The sequence below is a fragment of the Ipomoea nil genome, unplaced genomic scaffold, assembly GCF_001879475.1.
Source record: "Ipomoea nil cultivar Tokyo-kokei standard unplaced genomic scaffold, Asagao_1.1 scaffold1043, whole genome shotgun sequence".
Classification (NCBI taxonomy): domain Eukaryota; kingdom Viridiplantae; phylum Streptophyta; class Magnoliopsida; order Solanales; family Convolvulaceae; genus Ipomoea; species Ipomoea nil.
Window position 1 is genome coordinate 4505894 of NW_017617471.1, and position 25238 is coordinate 4531131.

Here is a 25238-nt window from a genome sequence, read left to right on the forward strand (position 1 = left end):
TATTTGATGGAGAAAATTAATCCGGGGCAACCAAATGCTCCATAATTTAATCTGACATCAAACTATTTTCGAGTACCCTATAGAAAGCTCTCCAAACATGTTTCATTCACAAGATGACAATCTAAAACTTTATTTTAAAATATATCACATAATCAATAAACAAGTTATATTTATCAAAAACTTGTCTGAAGCGATGTTTGTCTAGTAAATATGGTACAGAAATTCCTGTTTAGTAAACTGAAGACTCCTCAAAATTGGGCTATGTATGGCCTCATGTTTTGGCTTTGCATTCTTTCGAGTACATCAATAAGTTACTATCGTTACAGACTAGAATGAATGGTTTGTATAGAGCTATACCTAACTGGTGAGAAGTGAGGACTTACCTGGTGGCTGTGGCTGAGTTTTTGTCAACCAAATCGGCACCGCTAACGTATCTAGCCATGAATGATATTAATCGGAATGGAGCGCCAATCAAAGGTGCATCCGAGAGAGGAACCACCTCGGCGGTGGTTTTCTGATCATCAGGAATGATTTCAGATTCTGTAGCCTCTTCAGCTTCAGTCTCGTCCAGAGGAATTTGCACTATCTCGCTTGTCTCAACCTCGGAAGAATCTAAACCCATACTGTCATCTTTAGCATTCGCCTTGTCATGACTGTTCATTTTGGCTTTGTCGTTCACATCTTCTGTGGATTGAATCATGCTTTTGGATACAAGCGCTGGATTGTCAGCACTAGTGATTTCACGACCATTGGCCATTTCAGACATCGGCTCTAACCCAAGAGCTGAACTATTGGTAATGTAAGTAGTATTGGTATTATAAGTAGATTCAGCATTTCCAGTCATAGGAAATGAAGACACTTCCATCATTGAATCCCTCCGCTGAAGCTCAATGTATAATTCATTCACCTGGGAAAATAACGAGAAACACTTGTCATTATTTTTATTAATAATCTAGACTTCGAAACAAAGCAGAAAAACTCTCTAAGAGGACTACAGTTTCACCGCAGCAGGTTGATGTGCTTTACCTTCTCAACAAGCTCTGAGTTCTCAGCGAGAAGTTTTTGGACCACTGCATGAGCAGCCTCAGAATTCACATCTCCATTTTCAGAAGTATGCTACATGTAGAAGAAAGTAAAATATTAATGTAACAAGTAAAATACTGTTTAAAATGCCAAAGGGAAATAAATTCGACAAGATAGGCTTTTTAGGTTCCCAGGTTTCCATAAGGCATAACGAGGACAAGATTGCAAGCTCTAAAGAAGGAAGAAGCGAAACACATGCAACCTTACTAGTTACTACAGAGTACAAATACATAAAAATAGCCCTAACATGTCGACAATCTAAGGGCACGCTAGCTACCACCACTCCACGCTCCAAAATAAAAAGGCAGTAAAAAGGAACAGAACAAAATGCCGGCTGATGGAGTCTGGAGAAGGGGCACGCACAGGTTCTCAGTAAAGATAGAACCCAATGCGTAAGGCTCTAGTGTCGTGCATGCATCATGCGGAGTCCAAAATATAAGATGTAAGCAACTTACCATTTTCCCCCCAGTTGATGAACTGGTAGCGCTCTTCTCAAGGCCCTGTACTTGCGACTGCAAAGTATTTACAGTTACTTTCAGCAGCTGATTTTCTAGTGCAGTACTGTTCCGCAACTCTACAAGCTCCTTCACCTGACATAGTTTGTTTTTAATTCCATATAAAAATAAATAAAAACAACTACTATCATGTTTCGGCCTCAGTTGTTTATATTTAGCAGCAGTAAACATAATGAACAAAACTTATGATTCATTTAGTTAGGTAAAAAACAAAACTATACCATCTGGCTAAGAGGAAAGCTTAGAACAAAAAGATGTTTGTGTCATAAGGATCATTTAGATGTTATACCTCTGTTTGTAAGAATGCATTACGGGTGTTCAGGCTTGAAATTCTTGTTTCCATCAAGTTCTGTAACATCAGGAAAAACTTTGGTCACAGTTACCTTCTGGTACAACTATCATCAAGACATCAAAAGATCCATCCCGGTAACCTACTTGAAGAAGAAACCAAATGCATCAAGAAAAATTAGTGTTTACCTCCTTCTGGATCCAGGCATCTCTTTCCTCCTCCATCTGTTTTATTTTTTCCTCCAATCTCACCTGATTTCATGATAGGGTCAGCTTATTGAAAAAAAGATCATATTATCAGGGAGTGAAAGGAAAAAGATACATTCTTAAAAATGTAACTATTTCTGCTTTTATTCCTATTCTATAGTGGTATTTTACTTTTAGTATCCAACTATCAATTTGGAAGAAAATGGTCCCCCCACCCGTTGAAAAGTGGCCAAAAGGATCCTCATGACAGAACCAAAATGGAAGGGCCATTTTTCTTCAACTTTCTAATAGTTGGAGGACTACTGTTGAACTCAAAATTGGATGGCAATTGCTCCCTAGGATTCAAAAGTGGACAAGAATGGTTCTCCCAACAATTGAAATTGGAAAAAAATAGTCATTCCATTAACATCTCAACAGAGGATAATTTCTGTCCAGTTTCAAATAGTTGGTGGACCAATCTTGTCTAAACTAATAGTTTGGAACTAAAAGTAAACTATCACCATAGTTCTGGACTAAAGCCATAACTAGTTCAAAAATTAAATAGATATTTCATAAAAGTTCAGGAAAAAAAATTCCCGGTTATCTAATTATTTTTTTGGGTATACCCAGGGTTTCCACCGTCGCACACAGTGACTAATCCCTCGCTGAGTTGTAGGCACCTCTTTTGGGTGGGACAGCTGGCCTGGAGATTTAAGGCTGCTCCATTCCCAAAGCCAAGGATCGAAACCCTTGACCTTTGGTTAAGGATGGATGAGTCCCTTCCACTCAACCACACCCTCCAAGTTCCGGTTATCTAATTATAAAACTGAAGCAAACCACATCTATGTATTCTCATTCAATTACCCTTTTCAGATTCAGGGTTGCTGCTTCATCAACCAACAGACTAATTCTTTCCTCATAACCAGCCTGCAAGGAAGAGCATATATTTAAAATAAAAATAACAAGGCAGAGTCTTTTTTTTTTGTTATTTACTTTTTGGGTGAAAGGTCAAGAAAATTCCTTGCAGGCTGTGCAACCTATTAAAGGCACAAAGGAGGTGCAACCTATGCAGAGTCATCAGGTAGAGGACTACCTCCCAATCTACTAATAATACAACTAATTAAAAATTCCCACACAAACCTAGGAGCAATGTACATCATAAAAGTTATCTAACACCTAGCTATTCTATACTTGTTCTTATAGGGCACTTGCAATTCCAATCTCTTCAGTTCTCTTCACTGTTTTGACCTTGACCTTTTTCCGATTCCAGCATTCTCCTTCCTAGCCCCACCCTAGCCCATTTGGCCATCTATATTGCTGTTACCCTGACCCACAAACTATGCCCAAAAATACTGAAATTTTCAAACTCTTCCAAACCTTTATTTGGGTCCCATCTAGGTGTTAAATTTGTAACAAACAATCAAAGATGGTTTACAGATAGTGGATGATTCAGTTTGGCTGTCCCCACTTCTGAGTTGCTACCCCAAATTGTCCTAAACTGCTCAATACCCAGAATATAACCATCTTCTCCTTTAGAGATATCTCCACATTTCATCAAGCATACTGTCTCCTCCTTTGAATCTGATTGTGTAGAAACAAACCTTTCAAGCACATTTCAGATTGACTAGCTCCCTACTTGTGGACAAACTCAAATAACAGTTTAGAGTCTGATCTAGCTTGCAGAGCCATGGGAAAGGGTGTAGCATATTACCTTTGTAAAACCTTGAAGGCATTCTTAATTTATCAGTGATTGCAGCCAAATTCCCATTTACTTCATCCTTTCTGATTCTACTGATAGGGATGGGATGAAGCTGAATAAGGTAATTTATTAATGCTTTTGGGTTATTAACACTACAGTTGGCCTGCCTTTCATTTAAGAGAGCAGTGTAAGGCTGCTCACCAAATCCAGATAAGTTCCAAGAAATTGGGCCTAGCCATGGCTCTTTAATTTATCTCAACCAGAAGAATGAAGGGCAGAACCGCAATTTCCACCCATCCTGTCTAAAGGAGATCTTCCCCAAACCTGTTCCATCACACCTTGTCTCTTCTGAATCTATTTATAACTTTAACCTCTCATAGCCACTCATGTCTCTTTTTCTGTCCATTACAGAATCTTAATACTTCTAGTCAACCCCTCCTCTTTGGACTCTGTCACACAGGAATTGCCCTGAACCTGGTTATAGTGGTGCCTTCCATTTTTTTTCATACAACAACTTACTAACCCAGTCAATTTCACCCTTTGCGCCTCCAAGTCAATGACCATTACAAAACATGTCCACCTTTTCCACTGGCTGGAAAACATTTTGATTGAGATACTCCAAAGCTGATAACTCAACAATTTCATTTCTATCTGGAAGGAATAGCACACTTGACACTTCCCATGATCAATGAAAGTATGATAACCTATTGTTGAAGCTTTTTGGACCCATAAGAAGTAACTAGATGAAGGGATCGGGGTAAAGAGAAAATAAACCCCCAAAAATTATTGAAAGTCTATAGAGAACTCTTAATGCATAAATGATTAGTTCTAGACATAATTGGCCAACTGAAAAGGAAAGGCTAAGTGGATCTAAAATGTGCAAAGTTGAAAGTTCTCAAAAAAGAATGCCCAATAATGGTACAAAACAAGGTATCAATTTAATTCTGAAAAACTTCAGTATTTTACTGTAATGAAAGAACCATCACCTCTTTTTGAAGCCAGAAGTCCCTTCCATTCTGTAATTGTGAAATTTCAACCTCAAGAACAGTCTGGAGACCCAAAAAAAAAGTATGGAGTTTCAATTACAAGAAAGGAATTATAAACATCCCTATGAAATAAACCATCTCTAACCAAGTAAATTTGCAGATTATAAATGAAAAAAAAAAGAGGCAAAAAAAGAAAGTATTTCAACTGCAGAAGCCATTTAGATTGGGATTTTATATTACCATTTGCTGCAACAGAATGTCCTTTTCCTTCTGTAATTGTAAATTTTTCTCTTCAAGACTAGCCTGTACATCCCAACATCAAGACAGAAGTAAATAGATAATATTCTCAACATGTACAATATCTGAACCAACAATATGTAGTATTTACATTACCCCTTTGTGGATGTGCATGAACTTTTCATTTTCTAGTTGTCTAATTCTCTCTTCAACTTTAGACTGCAAAATGAAGAGGCCACTACATGATTATAAATAAGTAAAATGATAATATTAGAAAGGAAATTCATCAACGGAAAATACACAAGCAGGTTAATTAGTTGTATACTACAATAATTATCATTCTTACCTCTTTCTGTAAGGTTTCATTCTTTTCACTAAGCAATTGTTTAATATTCTCTTCTAGAATAGCCTGTGAAGGGACAAAAATCACTAACGGCATCAATTTGAAACACATAACATAAGTAAACACCAGTACTACATATTAAATTATGGAGTAATAAAATACTCAAAGACAACTGACTAAAAACTCTTAAATTTTTAGAATGTAATATAAGAACTCACATCACATATTTACCTCTTTCTGTACATGCACATTCTTCTCATTCTCTAGTTGCTTAATCTTCTCTTCATAAATAGCCTGCAGATACAAAACGTTACAAATTGCTTCACAAAATTATGGAATATCTAAAAAGGAACTATAGAATCATTATATAGATAACAAAGAAACAGTTAAGAGGAAGAAGGCATTATCTTTACCTCTCTGCCCATCCAGTACTGTTTATCACCTTCAGCTAAAGTTGGCTGTAAAAGCAAGAGCATAAGAAATTATTAAACAGCAACTAGTGCAATGTGCCATTAACTCATAAAGTAGAAGGAAAAAAATCCAACTTGAATTAATTCCACGAATTCAAATCCTAAACCTACATGATTGGTCGAGAGATGTCTATTTGGATCCCTGTCTATTTTTGCTGCATCATTATTCTGCATCTCTCCAGTGTCTGTAGTATCCTCTTGCGATTCAGAAACATGGTTCTGATCATGAGGAGCCACTTGTCCAGCACCACTCGAGGCATTCTCTGTGGTTCTATTCTGCTTATTCTTCTTTTTCTTATTTTTCCTCTTCTTCTTCTCTTCTTCCATTATAGGACACTAGGACTTCAAAATGAGGACTTGGCAAGCTCTACAATAACGAGGACAACCTGCTAAGGACTTAGAGTCATCAAAATGCTTCAAATGAGCCCCAAAAACTTCTAATTCAACACTTCAATCGTAAGCCATTATGCTAATTGGAAACAAATACGACAAGTGCAAATTAATCCAAATAGCTTCCCAAATTTCATAATCCTGCAAAATATTATGAATAAACTATAGAAATTAGACCTAATTCAAGTCTCGAATCCTCCGTTTTTAAATCAAGCTCTTATTATTTTAAACCAGATATCTTATACCAAACACGCATTGAACAACACCATTTCTCAATAACACATACCGGCATTGCTAAAATTACCCCCAAAATAAAGGAAAATGCACAAATCGCATAATTGAAGCTCGAATAATCAAATTCGGCGTAAAAGTACCGAAATCGTTAGGATTGATCCGGAATCCGGATAAGCTGATGTGCCTATAAATCCACAGATAAAGGATCCGGGAAGTGTACGAAGGAGCGAGGTCGTACGACGTCGTTGTAATCCAGGGGAGGAGAGACGGCTCTTTGGTGAAGAAGATTGTAGCTTTGAAGTTCAGAGGGGGAGGGGGAGATGCTCAGATGCGGTTCGATCGAGTGTAACGGCATTCAATTGAGGGTGGCGCTTTCTTAAATACTTGTCTAATTTGAGGATATTTCCGGAATTTCCTTTCGGTAAAATGTTTAGATCCTTACTGTCCGATGTCACGCGATCTTATGATAATGAAAAAAATACAAACACATGTTTGAACAATTTTAGCTAACATTACAATTTCTTTATTATTTTCTTTACATTCTTCCCTGTAATACTCTTTCACTTTCAAATATAATCTCACATTCATATCACGTTACAATAAAATATTTATAAAAAAATACAGAAAAGATTCTGCATTTTGTCATGCGATTTTTTTTTTTTTTTTTTTTTTGTAATGTGCAAGATTGCAATACATATAAGCAATAACAACTTTTTTTAAAAAACTCTTATTTTCGACTTGTATAGTCACAATTGAACCGGGAGTTACGAATACGTATATTTGCAGACAAGTAGAGATGGTGCTCGTAGGTCAGTCGATCGGCCGGTCTACCAGAGGTCAATCTATCGGGTGACGACTGAGCGATCCAAGGCTTAGTAGTATTACAAGTAGTAGGTTGCAATGTACTAGCAGGTGGTGTTACACGAGGTGTAGGCTACAGTATAGTAAGTAGTAGTTGTAATAAGATGAAGATATGAAGTGAGGGGCATACCCTCCTATTTATACTTAACTAAATCGGTCTACGCATTTAATGCGCCTGCTACAAGTAACTCGACGTGGCGTCTTCTCGTTGGCTTAGTCAGGCAGTTGCTCTGCAGCTATGCGTAGTTGACTAATCGAGGAGGCTGAGCCGTTTACTTTTGCAAGTTGTCAGTCGTCGCTCTGCAGGCTCAAGTTCGCCCTTATAACTTGTCGTGTAAGTTACATTTTGGCTCGACAGGCTACGTTACGTTGTAGGTAGACCGACTGCTTTCCGTCGGGGCGATTCCAAGGATGATCCGAGAGCATATTCTTTTGTCATGAGGTCTATCGGTACGAACAGTACGATTGACCATCAGTGATAACCGTAACGAACCGGCTATACGAATCAGTCTTCTATACGTATTTACTCATCATAAGCAATAACAATTTTTAAAAAAAATTCTCATTTTCCACTTGTATAGTCACATTATCTCTCAAAGCCACATACTTTCACTAATGAGGTTAGCCTAAAGCTATCTGCACCTTTGCAATCTTCTTTCACTTTTAAAATGTTCTATCTCTAAATTTGTAATTACACTCATCAATTTTGCTTAAAGGTCAATTAAACTCATTATGCTGGAGAAAGCGACCTTGGTCTCTTTCTCTGTGACCGACGATCGTTCGTCGATCGTCGATCACTTTGCTGCCTAAAATTTTATCAGTATTTTGTCGGAATTCTAATGACATGTGATAACAAATTACTAATAGGTTTGTGGGCTTCATTACATCAAAATAAATTATTTAATGAATGTAATTGCACATTTACTAAATTTAAGAAGTTAATTGATATTTCACTTAAAGTTTGACCACTTTTACCATTTTCTCTAACTTAATTTTACTTAGGTTTCTATTTTTTTTTTTTTGAATACTATTGACTCCCTATTACAATGTAGTACTTAGGTTTCTATAATTCACACAACATACAACAAATTGTATAAATCTTAAGTTTCAAGCCCTGAGCATTAGGGCTGTGCATAACCCGTCCAACCCGCCCAACCCGAACCCGTCATACTGGAATGGATCGGGAACCGAACCCGAATAGCCAAAACCGATCCGAGGCCGAAAATGACGCCGCATTAGTTGGGGCGGGGAGGGGGTTATATTTTCCACCCGAACCCGTCCGATAACCCGAACATTTCTAAGCCTACGTATAACCCTATGTAATACGACGTCGTGTAGCCTAAGTATAAATAGAAGAAGAAGCGGAGAAATCGCAAACCCTAGTCTCATTTGCGCAGCTCTTCATTCCCTTCTTCCAGAGAACTCTCTCAGTTCTCTCTTCTCTCTAGTCTCTACCCTAGTTCTCTCAAAGTCTCTTCTCTCAGACAGTCTCTTTGAGTCTCTGAAACGCTGAGAGCCTGAGAGTGTGAGTGTCTGTAGTGTGGAAGCTATTATTCTCCGGTGGAAGCTCTCAAGAGTCAAGCCCCATTCGTTTCCGGTAGCCCTCAAGCCCCAAGCGAGTCTCCGGTGGGAGCGATACTCCGGTGGATTGCAGTTCGCTGGCTAGGAATCGAAGCCCTTTGTTCTCGGGGGTTTATTTTAGAGAAACGAAGTAATCTCTATTCTCTAAACCCTAGTTTTTAAGATTGTTAGTTTGATTGTTTGATTAGGGTTATTCTGATTGTGATTTTTTGATTTGTATGGACTGTGAGGACTGTGATCTGTTGAGAAGTTCCAGATTACTTACTCACTTGTCTCTAATTTAAGATTGATACTTTGATTGTTTGATTAGGGTTATTCTGATTGTGATTCTGTGATTTGTATGGACTGTGAGGACTGTGATCTGTTGAGAAGTTCCAGATTACTTACTCACTTGTCTCTAATTTAAGATTGATACTTTGATTGTTTGATTAGGGTTATTCTGATTGTGATTCTGTGATTTGTATGGACTGTGAGGACTGTGATCTGTTGAGAAGTTCCAGATTACTTACTCACTTGTCTCTAATTTAAGATTGATACTTTGATTGTTTGATTAGGGTTATTCTGATTGTGATTCTGTGATTTGTATGGACTGTGAGGACTGTGATCTGTTGAGAAGTTCCAGATTACTTACTCACTTGTCTCTAATTTAAGATTGATACTTTGATTGTTTGATTATGGTTATTCTGATTGTGATTCTGTGATTTGTATGGACTGTGAGGACTGTGATCTGTTGAGAAGTTCCAGATTACTTACTCACTTGTCTCTAATTTAAGATTGATACTTTGATTGTTTGATTAGGGTTATTCTGATTGTGATTCTGTGATTTGTATGGACTGTGAGGACTGTGATCTGTTGAGAAGTTCCAGATTACTTACTCACTTGTCTCTAATTTAAGATTGTTGGTGGAAGCTTAATCTGTATGTGTGTAACTCACTAACTGAGTTAAAGGCTTAAAGGGGTAATTGTCCCTAATCTGGTGGAAGCCCTAGCCCCTTTGTGTGAAATCCATATATATGATGAGCATTATGAAGTGGCATACATCCACTTAGCTTGAATGCCTGAATATGGATTTCTTTGTAAATTGTAAATTGTATTAAGTTTATGGATATGGGACCCTTAAATTGTTTATGTGCAATTCTGCATACATGATGACATGTGAAATTAACTGAAAGTAAATAAGTAATATGTAAATATGTAATACTTCTATGTATGAGTACTGTATGGTGGAAGCTTTAGTATGATTGGTTGTCTGCTTTATTTGGATACTGATGCCCATCTTTATAGATGGAAAGCATCAGTGCAACTGGACACCCTCCAACCTCAACTGATGAGGAGCATGGAGTAGAAGCTCAAGGTACTGAGAGAAATCCTCAGACAAATCCTATGCCTTCTCCTCCTGTTGTTCCTACAAAGAAGAGGAAAGAGGTGGAGTCTAGATCTATAGTATGGGATCATTTTGAAAAGATCCGTGCTCCACCTGCTGAAGGTGAAACTGAGGGACCAGTAGTTGAGGGCAAATGTCTTTATTGTGCCAAAATCTATAAATGTGAAAGTAAAAAGCATGGCACTTCCTCTTTGAAAAACCATATGAAGGCCTGCCTAAAAAATCCTCATTGTAAGGACACAAGGCAGTCTCTTCTCACCTTTAATGCCTCTGGAACAGAAGCTTGTGAGGGGGTTTTGGGGACTTGGGTTTTCAACCAAGAGGCTATTAGGAGGGCATTGTGTGAGATGATCATTGTTGATGAACTTCCCTTTAGGATTGTTGAGGGAAATGGCTTTAGGAAATTCATTTTAGTTGCTTGTCCTAGGTTTCAAATACCTTCTAGGTAGACCATTTCTAGAGACATTTATCAGATTTACCTAGATGAGAGACTAACCCTAAAGAAGTTGTTTAAGGTGAGCACCCAAAGGGTCAGCTTGACCACTGATACATGGACCTCTGTCCAAAGGATCAATTACATGTGCATTACTGCACATTTCATTGATGATCAGTGGAAGCTAAACAAAAAGATCATTTCCTTTGTCCCAATTTCTTCTCATAAGGGAGAGTATATAGCCAAAGCCCTTGAGAGTTGTCTTCTTGATTGGGGGATTAGAAATGTGTTCACTGTTACTGTTGATAATGCCTCTTCAAATGACACAGCTTTGGGGTTTTTCAAGAACAAACTTCTGTCTTGGGTGGGTCTTCTGTTAGGGTTCAATATATGCACATGAGGTGCATAGCCCATGTGTTGAACTTAGTGGTCCAGGATGGGTTGAGATATGCAGGTCCTTCTGTTAAGAAAGTTAGAGATGTTGTGAGATGGGTGAGGAGTTCTCCTGTCAGACTTAAGAAGTTTAGAGAGATTGTTGTGCTTAATGGGGTGGAAGCCAAATGTGCATTACAACTTGATGTTCCAACAAGATGGAATAGCACATACATGATGCTTAACACTGCCCTTCAATACCAGAGGGCCTTTGAAGCTTATGAGAATGATGCCTCATTGAATGCTGACTTACCTGATTCTATTCCAAACTTTATGGATTGGCTTTCTGTGCAAAGCTTAGTCCATTTCTTGAAAGGCTTCTATGAGATGACTGTGAGAATATCTGGTTCTCTATATGTCACTTCAAATACTTTCTTTTCTGAGATTTCTGACTTAGGTTGCATGCTGGATGACATGGTTAACTCTGTTTCAACCTCTGAAAAGGTAAACTGTAAACTGGTATCATTTATCTGAATGTGTTTGTATGCATCTCTTAATTTTTTCTGTGTTATGTCTGTTTTATAGGATATGGGGTCCCATATGAAACAAAAATTTGAAAAATATTGGGGAGATCCTGAAAAAATGAACTTCTTGATATTCTATGCCAATATTCTGGATCCTAGGGATAAGATTGAGTACATGCCTGCCCAATTTGCTCAGTTGTATGGTGATGAAAAAGGAAAATCATGCTTTGAAAAGGTTCAATCTTCTATGGTTGTCCTGTTTAATGATTATACAGCCACCTACAGTGTGCAGTCTGCATCCCCTACTGTGCAATCTACCCAATCTGAACCAGTCCATTCTCAAACTTCAGTTGGAAAACCTCAGGGTAGAATGAAAAGCCAGCTTAAAAAACAGAGAATGGAGGCTGGTGGAAGCAGTAAACAAACTGAACTCCAGATTTATCTAAGTGAAAAAATAGTGGAAGATGAAGAAAATGTGGACTTTGATGTTCTAAGATGGTGGAAGGTTAACAATGATAGATTTCCTATACTCTCTAGAATGGCAAGGGATGTGCTGGCTGTTCCCATTTCAACTGTTGTCTCTGAGAGTGCATTCAGTACTAGTGGTAGGGTATTAGATCCCTTTAGGAGTTCATTAACTCCTAAAATTGTTGAATCCCTAGTATGTGCACAAGATTGGTTGAGGGCACCCAATCATCCAATCTCTGTGGAGGAAAACTTGGATGATGTTGAAAGATTAGAGAAGGGTACTGTTTTTATTTTATATCTTTTGTAGGTTTCTACTTTATAAATTGTTAATTGTTACTTACCTTTTCTAAACTCTTTTTTGTTTTTCCTTTTTGTGCAGAATTGTCCACTGGAGCTGCTGGTTCTTTACCAAGTACTGTTGGAACACTCCCAACAATTGCTGTAATACTTTTATATAACATTGCTTTCTGACTTTCTGTTTAGTTTGATTGATAAATGTGTGGACTCTTTGAGGCAAATCAGGTAAGATTCCAGAACTGCTAATTGCTAAGTGGCTTGGTAACTTTTTTATAAATGTTGCTGCCCTTACTCAGTTACATCTCTGGTATTCTGGAATTCTGGTATATCACTTCCCTTCCTCTCATATTCTCATTTCTGTTTAGTTATGGACTTATGGCTATGATGATGCTTCCACCATTTGTCTGAATTAAAAAGAGTTTGGATGTTTGGTATGTTGTTCTGAGACAAAACTCATGAAGCAATTTGCCCCCAACTCTAAAATGATATGAAAAAAAGCAATCTGAGCCTTTCTTATTAAGTATTATTAGTTCCCTACTTCTCTTTGTCTTTATTGGCTTTAAAGTTTAAAGTCTTTACTGGTTTTGTAATTGAGCAGGAAGATGAGGAATGGATGAATGCTGATTGCTGAAGGCTGATTGGTGACTGCTGACTTGCTGACTTGCTGAGTTGCTGACTGCTGACTTGTTGAGTACTTTAGTAGTTAGTAGTTAGTAGTTTAGTGTTGTTTGAGTATTGTAGACAAAACTCATTTTGTGGACTTCATTTTTGCTTTTTGAATTTTGAACACAAGTTGGAAACTGCAATATGTAATTATGTATCTAAAATCTAAATGCCTACATAGCTGATAGCTTTGGTAATTTAGATTATGGTTATTAAGTTTGAACATTGTTACAGTTTTTTTTTTTTTGGTATGTTTTATATTAATCCGAGTTCAAACCGAAATCCGACCCCACCCGACCGTATCCGAACATGAGAAATCCGATTTCCCTCTTAATTCGAACGAATTGGAGTAGTTTTTCCCAATCCGAAATCCGAGCGGATGAACGGTTTTCTAAACCGATCCGCCCGAACCCGTCCGATGCACAGCCCTACTGAGCATGACTTCGTTTTCGCATATTCAAATGTAAAACACAAATGTCATCTTTTTAATCCTTTTAACAATAATAATAATAATAATACTTTCGCTTCCCTCCATTTTCTGTATATTTGATTTGATGCCTTCATTCGGTGAAATTTTCAATTGTTGGATCCGGGGTTTTGCTCGTTTGATCTGACAATTGAATTCTTTCAATTATTTCCAATAAATAAACGATACGTTATTTTGCAAATTCCTTAGTTCATTTACTGTTTCCTGAAAATCTGAAATTTCAAATGATTTTCTGTTGGATTCGTGAATGGAATTATAATCTCCTCTCGTTTTCCTTGATCTTCTTTCCAGATTTTAATAAGTGGGTGTTGAATTGGTGCTAGTTTTTTAATAGTGGTGTCTGCACAGAGGACAGAGGAACCCGAGCTTCGTGGTAAATGACAATGGGGAATTTCATCCCCAAGGTGTGCATTCCCAAGGTTTGTCTAATTATCACATTTATCATATGAAGATTTTCTACTTTTCTCGATGACGAGGTAACCCGCACCCACTACTGAGGGTGTGTATGTGTACGTAAATTCGGCTTTTTGACCTAGTCTGCAAAGAACCAACTAATTTAATTTAGTTTGTCAAGTTGATCAGCTCAAATCAAGAAGATCAATAGGCTGCTTCTAAGAGTCGAACTTATAATATTGTAGTTACAAAGTGAGTGCTAGGTAAATCCGACCTTTTGACCTGGCCAGCAAAGAACCAAGTAAAGTAGGTTGTCAAGCTGATCGACCCAAATCAAGAAAGCCAATAGGCAGCTCTTAGGAGTCGAACTTGTAACCTCATTTGCCCTTTTGACCTGGCCGGCAAAGAACCAATTAAACTAGGTTGTCAAGCTGACTGACCCAAATCAAGAAGGCCAATAGGCAGTTCCTAGGAGTCGAACTTGTAACCTTGTGGTTACTAAGTCAATAGCCTGGCCAGCTTGGCTAGGGTTGGCCCAAGATTTTCTACTTTGCTCCTTACTGCTGCTTATTGTTTCAGTTAGTATGTAATCTTCTTCACTGTGATATCACCTTCCTGGGCGAGTGGTTTTACCATTGGACATGGCCTATAATCAATGTCTTGATATTCTAGAAGTACAAATGATGAAGTTGATAGTTCTAGCATCCTAGGACTTTTCTAGTTTCTTGGTAAGCCATCTGTCATTGAAGAGTAAAGACCATTAAATTGGTCGACAAAAAGGGTGATCACTGAAGTTTTATTTGGTATCTCTTTCAATGACCAAGTATTGGAATTGCAGTTTTTGTTAAAGAATGTTGTTGGTGATGGTGATGGTGATGATGATGAATCTTGGCACACTGTTGATTATTCTGGCAAAAACGTGCACCTCATTACCACAGAAGAAAGTTGGGAGGAGAAGATGGAAGAAGCGAACAAAGATGACAAAATTGTAAGTCATGTAGCCATATCGCTTCTCTCACTCTCACTAATCTCCGTCTATTATATAGCAGCATTTCAGAATTCGTTAGTAGTTTGAATGGAAAATAGTAAAGTAAGAAGAGATGTTCATTGTTTGTGCAGAAAGACCAACTTTGGCATTTTTACGCGTATTTTCTGTAGTATATGTTATGTGTGCATCAGTGTATGTATATCTTTCACGGTGCCTGAGTTCTCTGACAACATGCACAATTGTTTGCAGGCCATTGTGAACTTCAGTGCCTCATGGTGTTCTCCGTGTAGAACAATTGCACCATTATTCTCTGAGCTATCTATGAAGCATCTTTCTTGGATGTTTTTGGTGGTCGATGTTGATGTGCTTTCGGTAAGTACACAAAAATTGAATAAAATGTTGAAGTCCAATGAACTGTTAGAGATAGAGTTCTTGATGTACACAAAACAGAATTTGTATTCTAAATGCAAGACTCGTATCTCTGAATTGAATTTGCATGAAGAGGAACCTCGTGCATTTTGTTCAAATGTGCACTAATCTGGCAACGCGGATTATCTTTTGTGTAATTTGGATCAGGACTTGAGTACAACCTGGGACATCAAAGCGACACCGACCTTCTTTTTCCTTAGGGGTGGAAAGCAATTCGAGAAAGTGATAGGGGCCAACAAAGAAGAGCTGCAGAAGAAGGTAACTGAGGTTGTCGACTCAGAGACATCGAGCTAGCCATAGCTGTTATGGTGATGCTTTCATGAGTGGCATCGAATGACCTTTTCTTTCGTTCGAGTCTGTGATTGTAAATGCAACTAACGTTTTTCCAGTCATGTATTTGAGATTGAGAAAGCTTGAAGGTAGCGTTTGCAATCCCCCCGCCCGCCTATTTGGCTCTTTGAGCTGTGAGTTAGGTGAGCTTCACAGCTTCATATTGAGCATTGTAATGGAAAAAGGAATGGTTTTCTTTTCCCCTGAAATGTGCTGAATATCATCAACTGCTCCTTGGTTTTGTTTCTTTGCAACATATCACCACATTGGTTGCCCCTTCCTAAACCAATTGGTTCTGCTCTTTTGAGGGATCATTGCAACTTATTAGCCAGCATCTTTGACACTGAATCATAATTATTAACATTTACATGTTGATATTATTTTTATTTTTAGTTTTTATCAATGTTGAAAAAATCGCTAGGCGCCTAGGGACCGCCTAGAGCGCCTAGGCGCGATTTTTGCAACACTAATTTTTATTGAGGAGCCATGAATTCATGGGGAAGAAGCTGGGGAAAAGAAGGGTATGTGAACCATGGCTGCCTCGATCTTCTTTGAAATTTTTTTAATTTAAAAAAATAATAATTTGATAATATGGCATCATATTGAAGGGTAACTTGGAAGTAACTTGTAACAAATGTTATTTGTACAATTTTTGAATTTTTAATGGTTTAATTGTACACTTTTTTTGTTTGATAATTCAATTGCACAATATGTATAAGTTCAAAGGCTTATTTAACATTTTTTCCTTAATATAATAAAATAAAGTAAGATTATCTAAATAAAATGTTACTCCGTATCTAATTAGTTCTATACGTAGTTACGTACCTCTTAAAAGGATTAAAAGGAGTATCCTAGTCTAATGAAATGTCTCTTCCTATCTATCAATCCCATCATCTTCGTCTAGTCGTTCCTCCATAGCCAAACAACGTAACTCTCAAATTACTTCAAAAATGGCGAACCCTTTTTCAGTTTACAGAACCAAACCCGAAAGACTTAATCTTTTTCGTCAGATCATTGATGCCGATTCCCCTCTCTCACCTACATCCGAAAACAGAGTTCTGGCAACCATTGAGCATAATCTCAAGTTAGTCGAAGATCTAACCACTAAGGAAACTCGTCAAATCCGTGCTTTGGCGGGTAAAGTGACAGCTGAACCTTGGCCCTTGATTCCTGAAGCCGGAGAGGAGAATATTCCAGTGAAGATTGAAAAGGTTTCTGGTTTTGAAACTGCTTCGGCTAAGCGAAAACTTGATGGCTCTGATGATGGGATTTTTGTGTCTGAAACCAAACGTCGCAAAAAGAGTGGCTTTTCTGTTCCTACCAGAATAACTCGGTCCCGGGCTCGGGCTTCTTTTGTTCCTTCATCTATTCCAGTTTCTGCCCAGAAAAGCTCTAAGGGCTCAAAATCTAAGTCCTTAAAGTCTATTCTTTTGAATGATGACCTTATGGAGCTATGGAAAGTGCATTCTAAAAGAGAGCTGTTGCTTGAAAAATCAATTGATGAGGATAATCTTCTTTCGAATTGCAATATTTTGTCCCTTTTGCGTGACCAATATCTTCTCCGGTCAGTTCAGAAAATGGGTCCCTATTCTCAGAAATTAACTGCTGAATTTTACACGAATTTGTCGGGCGAATCTTCTACCAGGGATTCTTCTCATTATCATCAAGTCTTTATTCGTCATAAGTGGTATGATTTTGGCCCCGAAGAAATCAATGCATATTTGGGCCGGTCCAATATTGTTGATGATATTGATGATGCCTCTGATCCGGATCTCAATCTGCTTGCTACTACATTAACTCACAATAACATTGTTAAATGGCCAAAAGGAGGTTTTCAGTCTCAGAAGTTGACTACAGTATACTCTGTTTTGCTCCGTATTGCTGCCACGAATTGGCTTCCGGGTGTCAATAAAAGTATAGTTTCGGACAAAATGGCCCTACTTCTTTACAAGGTTCGAAATCGAATTGATGTTGACTTAGGATCGATTATCTTCTCTCATATTATGTCCTTTACAAAGAAGAAGGAGGCTAAGGTGCATCTTCCTTTTCCAAGCCTCATTTTTGGTGTGTTGACGAAACAAGGCTTTGAGCCGAATGATTCTGAGAAGGTTCTTGAAAATAAGGGTGTCTATCAGTTTGATCCTAGATTGTCTCACTATTTTCATTACGATGATAGAGCTGAACTTCTCCTCACCTCGGCTGAAACGGTGCCGTCTGCCACAACTCCTCCTGTATCTCCTGCTGCCTCTGATTCCACTGCCCGAGCTCATGCCGAGCCTTCATCTCTCATTGCTCACAGGCAGTTTGCTGATTTTGTTCAATCCTCGTTAGATCAAATGCACAAATCTATTGCGGCTCAACAAGAATCAGCTGCGGGTCTTCAGAAGATTCTTCTTCAACATCGTCGTGAAATAGCCCGCTTGGAGAAGTTGCACGCTGACTCAGATACTGCTGATTTTGATCCTGATCCAGCTGATGCTACCGAAGATTCTGCTGAAGACTCCGTTGCCTCTGATGATGCTACCAGCTCTTCTGGCACTCAGTCAACCTACTGATGTTCACGGTTGTTAATTTTTTGGCAAAAAGGGGAAGAGTAAATTAAGGGGGAGCTTCTGTTTTTGGTGGTTATAATCTCTGTTTTTTGGTGATTTCTGTTTCCCCCTGTTCTTTTGACTGTTTTTTGATATGATTTCTGTTTTCCCCTGTTCTTTTGATTATTAGTCTGGATATTATCTTGGTACGGTCTATTGGATATTCTCGCATACGTTTGGATGGTTTTTCCATTCATGTCTTTGAGATCAAGAAAGAATATTTTAAAGCCTTTGAAGTTAACCTAAACCATAGAACATTAGCACCTTTTAAACAGTCAAAAATCAACAACCAGAAAGATTCAGATTAAGATTATAAAATAAAATAAATCTCACCCTTAAATGATAGCAACAACTATCTTTAAACTAAACAATGACAAGTTATTTGGACTGCCTTCCATGTTTTTTGAAGGTAAATGCATAAACAGAATTCTAAGTAGTACATTCATATCACCAACAATGCCCTATACAAACAGCTAATCATTTTACAAGAAGCTTAAGATCAAAATATCAAAAGGACGAGCTCTTCATCAAATCATCAGTAATGGCTATATACTTTAGACCTCATTACTGCGGAGAAAATATCGAGATATCAAAAAGCAAAATATGAGTAAAAGAACGAGACAGTACATGTTGGATTCATGACTCACATCGGCAACTGGTGGCGGGGAAAAGCTGTTTCAGGACTCAACGACCCTTTGGATTCATGATCTGAGAGAAGACAGCGCTAGGTGTCAACCCATCGGAGTCTTGACTAGCAAGACTCCGACCACCAATACTCATTGTCATCCCGCTGCTTCTTGAATCAGTTGTGCTTACATCGAAGCCTGGGGATGCATTTGGATCCCTCTTTGCTTCATATGTGACATTGAAGCTGTCCTCAACGTCCATTCCACCGAGACCATTGCCACTCTCCTCTGAACCCTCTTGAAGTTGTAGAGCGAATTCAAGGTTCCAAAGAACATCCCCCATTGATGGCCTATCTGGTCCAACATCTGACAGACACTTCACTGCTGTCTCAGCAACTTTTTTGAAGCATTCTGGAGCAATCTTGCCCTTCAAATAAGGATCCATAATCTGATCAAGAATGCCCTTCTTATGGCAATGTAAGGCCCATTCTGCTAAGCTCACTTGTTCCTTGGGGAGTGTGGGGATCAAAACTGGACGGGCACACAAAATCTCAAAAAGTACGACTCCAAATGAGTAGACATCGGATTTCTCTGTGAGCTGCTGCCTTCTGAAGTACTCGGGATCCAGGTACCCAAAACTACCTTTGACAACAGTGCTTACATGGGTGTGATCCAAAGCGGGACCTGTTTTTGACAAACCAAAATCCGAAACCTTTGCCACCCACTTCTCATCCAAGAGTATGTTAGTTGTTTTAACATCACGGTGGATAATGGTATGCTTGGCACCCGTGTGAAGATAGTGCAAACCACGGGCAGCACCAATGCAAATCTCAAGCCTTTGCTTCCATGGCAACGGGGGCTTTTGGGTCTTGTACAAGTGCTCCCGAAGAGTCCCATGAGCCATGTAGTCATAGACAAGAATCATTTCACAATTCTCTTCACAATACCCTATCAAAGAGACAAGGTGACGGTGGCGAAGTTTAGAAAGCATTTCGATTTCTGTTTGGAATTCATGAACACCTTGTTCAGAGAGTGGGTTTCCACGCTTAATAGCAACTTTCGTACCACTGTCAATCTCTCCCCGGTATACTTTGCCAAAACCTCCTACTCCTAGGACGAGAGTCTCGTCAAAATTTTTGGTGGCAGCTTTGATCTCAGCAAAAGAGAAGTGGCGACAGAGGTTAGAAGGAAGAGAGGAAGCATAACTTCCAGTAGTGTGTGTCTTTTCAGTACCAGACGAATGAGAATCCCCATATAAAGAAAGAGGAAGCCAACCCGATGGTCTGTCATTTGGACTTGAGTCCGTTTTTTGTCTAGGACGACGAGAGGCAAAATAAACGGCTAATCCAATAAGAAGGATGGCACCAATTCCACCTCCAACTCCTCCAGCAATAGCTGCTGTATGATTCTTTGACCGACCTGATAGTGAAGATGGATTAAATGGGTCAATCTTTCTTTGTTTTGGGCCTGGGATTGGATTGGGACCTGCAAGATTTCCATCACTAGTGTTTACTTTAAATATTTCCAGGCCATTCAATATTGCATTCAAATATTCGGACCCTTCTTTTGGATGTAGTGCAAGCCAAAGATCCACCTGTGGAGCCCCAACAGGAAAAAATACCAAATAGTCATGATGTGTGGCAACTCCATTTTTACCTGCCCAAGCAATTACATCAGCATCTGGCTCAGTAGTTTGGTTGTTCAGGTAGACATGAAATGCCCTCTGGTTGATTTTAGTAATAATGTTGGTGACCTCGCAGAAATGGAGCCTGACAAGGTAGTAGAACCCCGAGTCAACGGGAAAGAACCATGTTAAGTTGTAATTCACATTAACACTTTTATTTGGACCCATTGATCTGAGAGTTCGATAGACATCCACAGGGGCAATGGAAGCGGGTGTTCCTCGAGGATAACTGATTGTCAAATTGTAATCATCTGCAGTCTCGGTGGCCCCATCGCCTCCAAATATATATTTTGAATCTTCATCCCATGACCTAAACATGCCAGTATCACTCGATGGCGATATAACATTGCCACCAACGTTCAACCGGTAAACACCCTCAAGTGCAGTGGTATTGCCAATGAAGAGCGGAGAAGAAGATTGACCAACAATAAGAGCATTTCCATCCTCAGTATTATATATATCAGGATGCCCAACGACCTCAATCCCATTCACAAACGCAAAAGAGTTGGAATAGTTCCCAGAAGGCGTGAAAGTCACATTCAACACTCCAGACGGAACATTGATGGAGAACTCCTTTAATACGTAATCAAAGAACAGAGCTTCAGTGGTTTGTGCTGCACTGAAGTTCCTCAGAAGGGTATACTGACCAACCCTAACTGAGAAGATCCCATTGTAGGGATTGAGCTTATTGTAAACTGCAGGATAGAAATAGAGGCGAAGAAACTTCCTTCCAGATGATACTGGGAAACTATAGGTGAACTCGGATTGGAAAACCCGGGCATCCATGCAAGGGACTTGAGGAACAGAGGGCTTTTGGGAATCAGCAGGGGATGGAAATGACTTTCCACTGCTCATTAGGAATTTAGACCCAATATCTGTACTCCATTCTCGGCCATATTCATCAGTGCTCCGATTAGGACCTCCACAACTTAACAGAACCTCAATCTGCCCAGACACTTGAACCAGGGCAAGTAACAGACAGCTCAAGATCAAAAGAACAAACAGTTTATAGGCAGCCATTTACCACGCAGATTATCGCGGAAAACACGAAATTTCTGAAAAAAGACAACAAAAGTTGATCAAGAATTTATGTTTTAAGTTTTAACCCTCCACGATCGTACAAGCAAAATTCATCAAAAACATCAAATACAGTCACCATACATACATTGGAATATACACCATACCATACACCAAATTATACAAGCAAGTAAAAGATGAAATTTTCTTTTACAATTTACTAAAAAAACAACTCGGATATTACAAGGGAAATAAAAGACCAGATTTTTTTATTTCAAAAACGATCTTTGAACTCAAAAGAAACATGCCCAGAAAGCAGAATGAGCTAACGCTGAGATATATATGTTCAGAGAAACAGAAGAAAAGGAGCAGAATACCTGAGGGAAGAGCAAGGATAGAAGTAGAGATCAAAATCCCAATGAAAAGGCAAACTTCAAGCCACGATAGGGCTCATCCCTTAAACTCAATGCCGTATTACAATCAGACAAGAGCTGGAAATGGGGAGACAGAGTCAGATTAGCTTTACAGATAGAGCAGAGAGTTGAAAATGGCAAAGGAAAGAGAGAACGGAACTTCAAGAAAATGTTTATAGTCGCTTTTGTATTACGTGAATTTAGGCGTCACATAAGATTACAAAATTAGTTGGACCAACGAAAAGCTACTCCTTAAATTAAAAAATAAAAACGCGTTTACCTCACAAATTTTTTTATTTTTTTATTTTTAGTTTTAGATGATCTTTGCATTGATTTAATTTTGATATTAGATGTAATCTCAACTAAAAATATAAATAATACATGAATTACACATTTATATTTTATAAAAATATATATTAAAGCAATCTCATATTGTTCGACTGTTTGGATTAAAAAAAAACAAAACAAAAGAAAAGATAGATAATCGTCAATTGGCGATCACCCTCAACATGTCCGGTTGACACTTGAACTCCATTGGGTGTTGTTGGTTCACATTAGGTGCATCAATATTTTTTATGGGTCCACTCAAAAAAAAAAAAAAAAAAACACTATAATAATTTTTTCTTCTCTCTCAAACCTCTCTCTCTTTCGTATAAGCAAAAAAAAAAAAAAAAAATGCACAACCTCCGAAAAAATTGTTGTTGGCATCCTTTTTATGTTAATCAAGTTTAATACATATTAACCTGCACGAGCTTAACTTACTGGTTTAGTATGCAGCATTTAGGAGAAGAGACTAATGTTTAAATTTTGACAATGACAATGCAATGATTATGTTCAAAGTGAACAGATCCCTTATGTGCACCAACATTTAATCTTGCCTACTGAGTCATCAAGCCAAAATAAGAATTTAATCTTTTTTCAATATTTATATCAAAAGATAAAAGATCACGCGTTTGATTATTGATTAAACCTGTTGCACAAAGAAAACTTCCAAAAGACCTTATTATTTAATCTTTTAACTTATTTATAAGTGGATCAAAATTTAATCCGTCTACATTAATCTATAATATAAAATGGGCGTGTTAAGGTTTAAAATGCCAACATGTCACATCTACACCTCCCTAGAAGTGGTCAATTTTTTTGATGGTTTCCATACCCATTAAAATATTTTGATAATATATATGGTGTAAAATTTAAACCTAAAATATTGTATTTGTTCTAATACTATATATTGCCGTATATGTTTCAAAATTAATCTTATTTTAATCACACAATTAAAGTGACATTTTTACATTTAGTTTTAAATTATCAATATTATCAGTCAAGTACCTTGTGCTCAGATGGCGTGTAGTGACCTCTCCCATGTGGAAGGTCATGTGGCTTTGTGTACTTCATTAGGTTGAGAAAATATATTTGAACAGAACATTAAAAAGAAACAATGTGATCACATTTAATTCTTAAAATGGATGAAACACAATCCCAAAACAAAATAAAGTAAATTAATGTGATTACATTTAATTCTTAAAATGGATGAAACACAATCCCAAAACAAGAATGTGTGAAATATAATTCTTGTATATTAATAATTATGAGTTAAATTATTGTAACACTCATTTAGTCGAGTCAGTTACACATAGTACATTTACAAATTCTTTAAGATATTTCTTCTTTTTTTCTTTTCCTATCTAAATTGTTAATGAAATGAAATATAATAATTTAACTTATATATTGTTTTTACAATGTTGTACACTTTTAAATTCATCCCACTTTTATATCTTTTATTTATTTGTGACGTATTTAGTATTTCTCTCCCTCTCTTTATAATTCTACACCCATTTTTTTCTCATGCATTTTGCATTTATTCAGTCTAACTTATATATTTATTATTTGATATTTATACATACTATTAAAACACAAGAACTCAAGAAGTCACAGGTGATTGGGATGACAGTTGTTGGCATGCAGACGGGAAAGCGCCAATGGCCATCCTGGATGCCATTTCACAGCCGCCCAAGCATCAAACCTTTAATAAATAAATAAATTTTAATAAATAAATAAATAAAAGTAGTTATTGTGTATTCATGTAAAAATGACCTTGTATTCCTTCAAAAGTTTGCTGCAGGTTCGCATTTGAACGATATAATTTTAAATATATTTTTTGAATTTTATTGGATTATTAGTATTGAATATATGATTATTTAGTATAATCCATTTTTAATTTTTTTTAAAAAAAAATAAATAGATACGACATTGGCGTCATATCTATTTTTTAAATAAAATAATATATTCCATCGGTTTATGCAAAAAAAAAAAAAAAAAAAAAAAAAACTTAGTATATTCTATAGTATATAATTATATATGTTGGTTCAAAAATTGACACTATAATTTAATATACTATGTCACTACTTTATATGTTGCTTTAATAACTGATGTTAAATCTTATAATTATTGTAGTAGTGCATATTATTAATACATAAAATTTATATATTTAGAAACTACATTAAAAACACTATTAACCCAACAAAAAATAAAAAATAATAAGAAAATATTAAAGAAAATAAATAAATAACAAATAATTAATTTGACTAATGAATAATAAACAATAATGTTAAGTTTCTTATAACTTACGAACAAAATTTGTCATTAAGATATGTCTCGAAAACTACAAATATTTCTCAAATTTTTTTAAAAATAAATATGAAAATAATTTAAATATTGAATTTACAATAAAAACATAATTAAAATTCTGAATAATGATTGGGCGTAGAAGATTGGGGTTGGCATGAGACATTTTGCAGAAAACACAGATTTGGTTTCACACTCTCATCTCAATCAACATGCCGTGAAATATGCGTTCAGTCACCGGTCAATCTCCCCAGCTGGATCAAACATTTTGCTCCTTGGCTCATTTTTATCTTTTATCTCTTATAAAGTTTTTTAAAAAGTAAATAATTGTTGTTATGAAACAAAAGAAAACAAAAGTACATATTACTATCATTGTTATTATTATTAAATTCACAACAATTGTAACATTCTCTCTTTTGTTAATTTTTTATACTCATTCTTTATTAACCTTTAACCTTTAATCCCGCTACAAGTTAAATAAAAGACATATTAGATTGTTTCTTCTTGAATGGTTATTGTGACTATCTCACGGGAGTGAGTATATTTCACTTATCTTGTAATGGGTTTGAATTATGAGAGTAATTATTTTCCTTTTGAATGCAATCATCCACACTTGTTTTAACCCAATTAAATATTTTCAC

At 37.2% G+C, this 25238-nt stretch overlaps 4 protein-coding genes across 9 annotated transcripts; 2 read left to right on the plus strand and 2 right to left on the minus strand.

Annotated features, from left to right (window-relative positions):
- Positions 1-142: 142 nt before the first annotated feature.
- On the minus strand, positions 143-6791 carry LOC109181594 (golgin subfamily A member 6-like protein 22). Of its 6 annotated transcripts, none has more exons than XM_019331442.1 (14): positions 6572-6791; positions 5919-6174; positions 5751-5795; positions 5569-5631; positions 5341-5403; positions 5151-5213; positions 4998-5060; positions 4758-4820; positions 2937-2999; positions 2076-2138; positions 1888-1947; positions 1539-1673; positions 1027-1116; positions 143-907 (listed from the first exon to the last, which is right to left on the minus strand). In XM_019331442.1, the coding sequence occupies exons 2-14, from the start codon at positions 6132-6134 to the stop codon at positions 380-382; spliced, it is 1515 nt and encodes a 504-aa protein (XP_019186987.1). In that variant the 5' UTR covers positions 6135-6174; positions 6572-6791; the 3' UTR covers positions 143-379. The 6 variants fall into 6 exon arrangements, with proteins under 6 accessions (XP_019186987.1, XP_019186985.1, XP_019186988.1 ...); XM_019331440.1 differs by having other exon boundaries at positions 5919-6193; XM_019331443.1 differs by having other exon boundaries at positions 5919-6196.
- A 6654-nt stretch (positions 6792-13445) lies between these two features.
- On the plus strand, positions 13446-15991 carry LOC109181597 (thioredoxin H9-like). Its single transcript, XM_019331447.1, has 5 exons — positions 13446-13477; positions 13793-13920; positions 14733-14882; positions 15132-15254; positions 15459-15991. Exons 2-5 carry the CDS (start codon positions 13879-13881, stop codon positions 15603-15605), a joined length of 462 nt encoding a protein of 153 aa, XP_019186992.1. The 5' UTR covers positions 13446-13477; positions 13793-13878; the 3' UTR covers positions 15606-15991.
- A 600-nt stretch (positions 15992-16591) lies between these two features.
- Positions 16592-18196, plus strand: LOC109181161. Its single transcript, XM_019330915.1, has one exon. It carries the CDS (start codon positions 16592-16594, stop codon positions 18194-18196), a length of 1605 nt encoding a protein of 534 aa, XP_019186460.1.
- A 318-nt stretch (positions 18197-18514) lies between these two features.
- Positions 18515-22152, minus strand: LOC109181591 (receptor-like protein kinase FERONIA). The gene is made up of 2 exons (XM_019331432.1): positions 21937-22152; positions 18515-21597 (listed from the first exon to the last, which is right to left on the minus strand). The coding sequence occupies exon 2, from the start codon at positions 21560-21562 to the stop codon at positions 18917-18919; it is 2646 nt and encodes an 881-aa protein (XP_019186977.1). The 5' UTR covers positions 21563-21597; positions 21937-22152; the 3' UTR covers positions 18515-18916.
- Between the last annotated feature and the right edge of the window lie 3086 nt (positions 22153-25238).

Coding starts and splice junctions, on each gene's coding strand:
- LOC109181597 (XM_019331447.1), top strand. CDS start 13,879: ATGACAATGGGGAATTTCATCCCCAAGGTGTGCATTCCCAAG. Junction 14,883..15,131: donor CGAACAAAGATGACAAAATT/GTAAGTCATGTA, acceptor AATTGTTTGCAG/GCCATTGTGAACTTCAGTGC. Junction 15,255..15,458: donor TCGATGTTGATGTGCTTTCG/GTAAGTACACAA, acceptor AATTTGGATCAG/GACTTGAGTACAACCTGGGA.
- LOC109181594 (XM_019331442.1), bottom strand. CDS start 6,134: ATGGAAGAAGAGAAGAAGAAGAGGAAAAATAAGAAAAAGAAGAATAAG. Junction 5,061..5,150: donor TCATGCACATCCACAAAGGG/GTAATGTAAATA, acceptor TGGGATGTACAG/GCTAGTCTTGAAGAGAAAAA. Junction 3,000..4,757: donor ACTTCTGGCTTCAAAAAGAG/GTGATGGTTCTT, acceptor TCTTCCTTGCAG/GCTGGTTATGAGGAAAGAAT.
- LOC109181161 (XM_019330915.1), top strand. CDS start 16,592: ATGGCGAACCCTTTTTCAGTTTACAGAACCAAACCCGAAAGACTTAAT.
- LOC109181591 (XM_019331432.1), bottom strand. CDS start 21,562: ATGGCTGCCTATAAACTGTTTGTTCTTTTGATCTTGAGCTGTCTGTTA.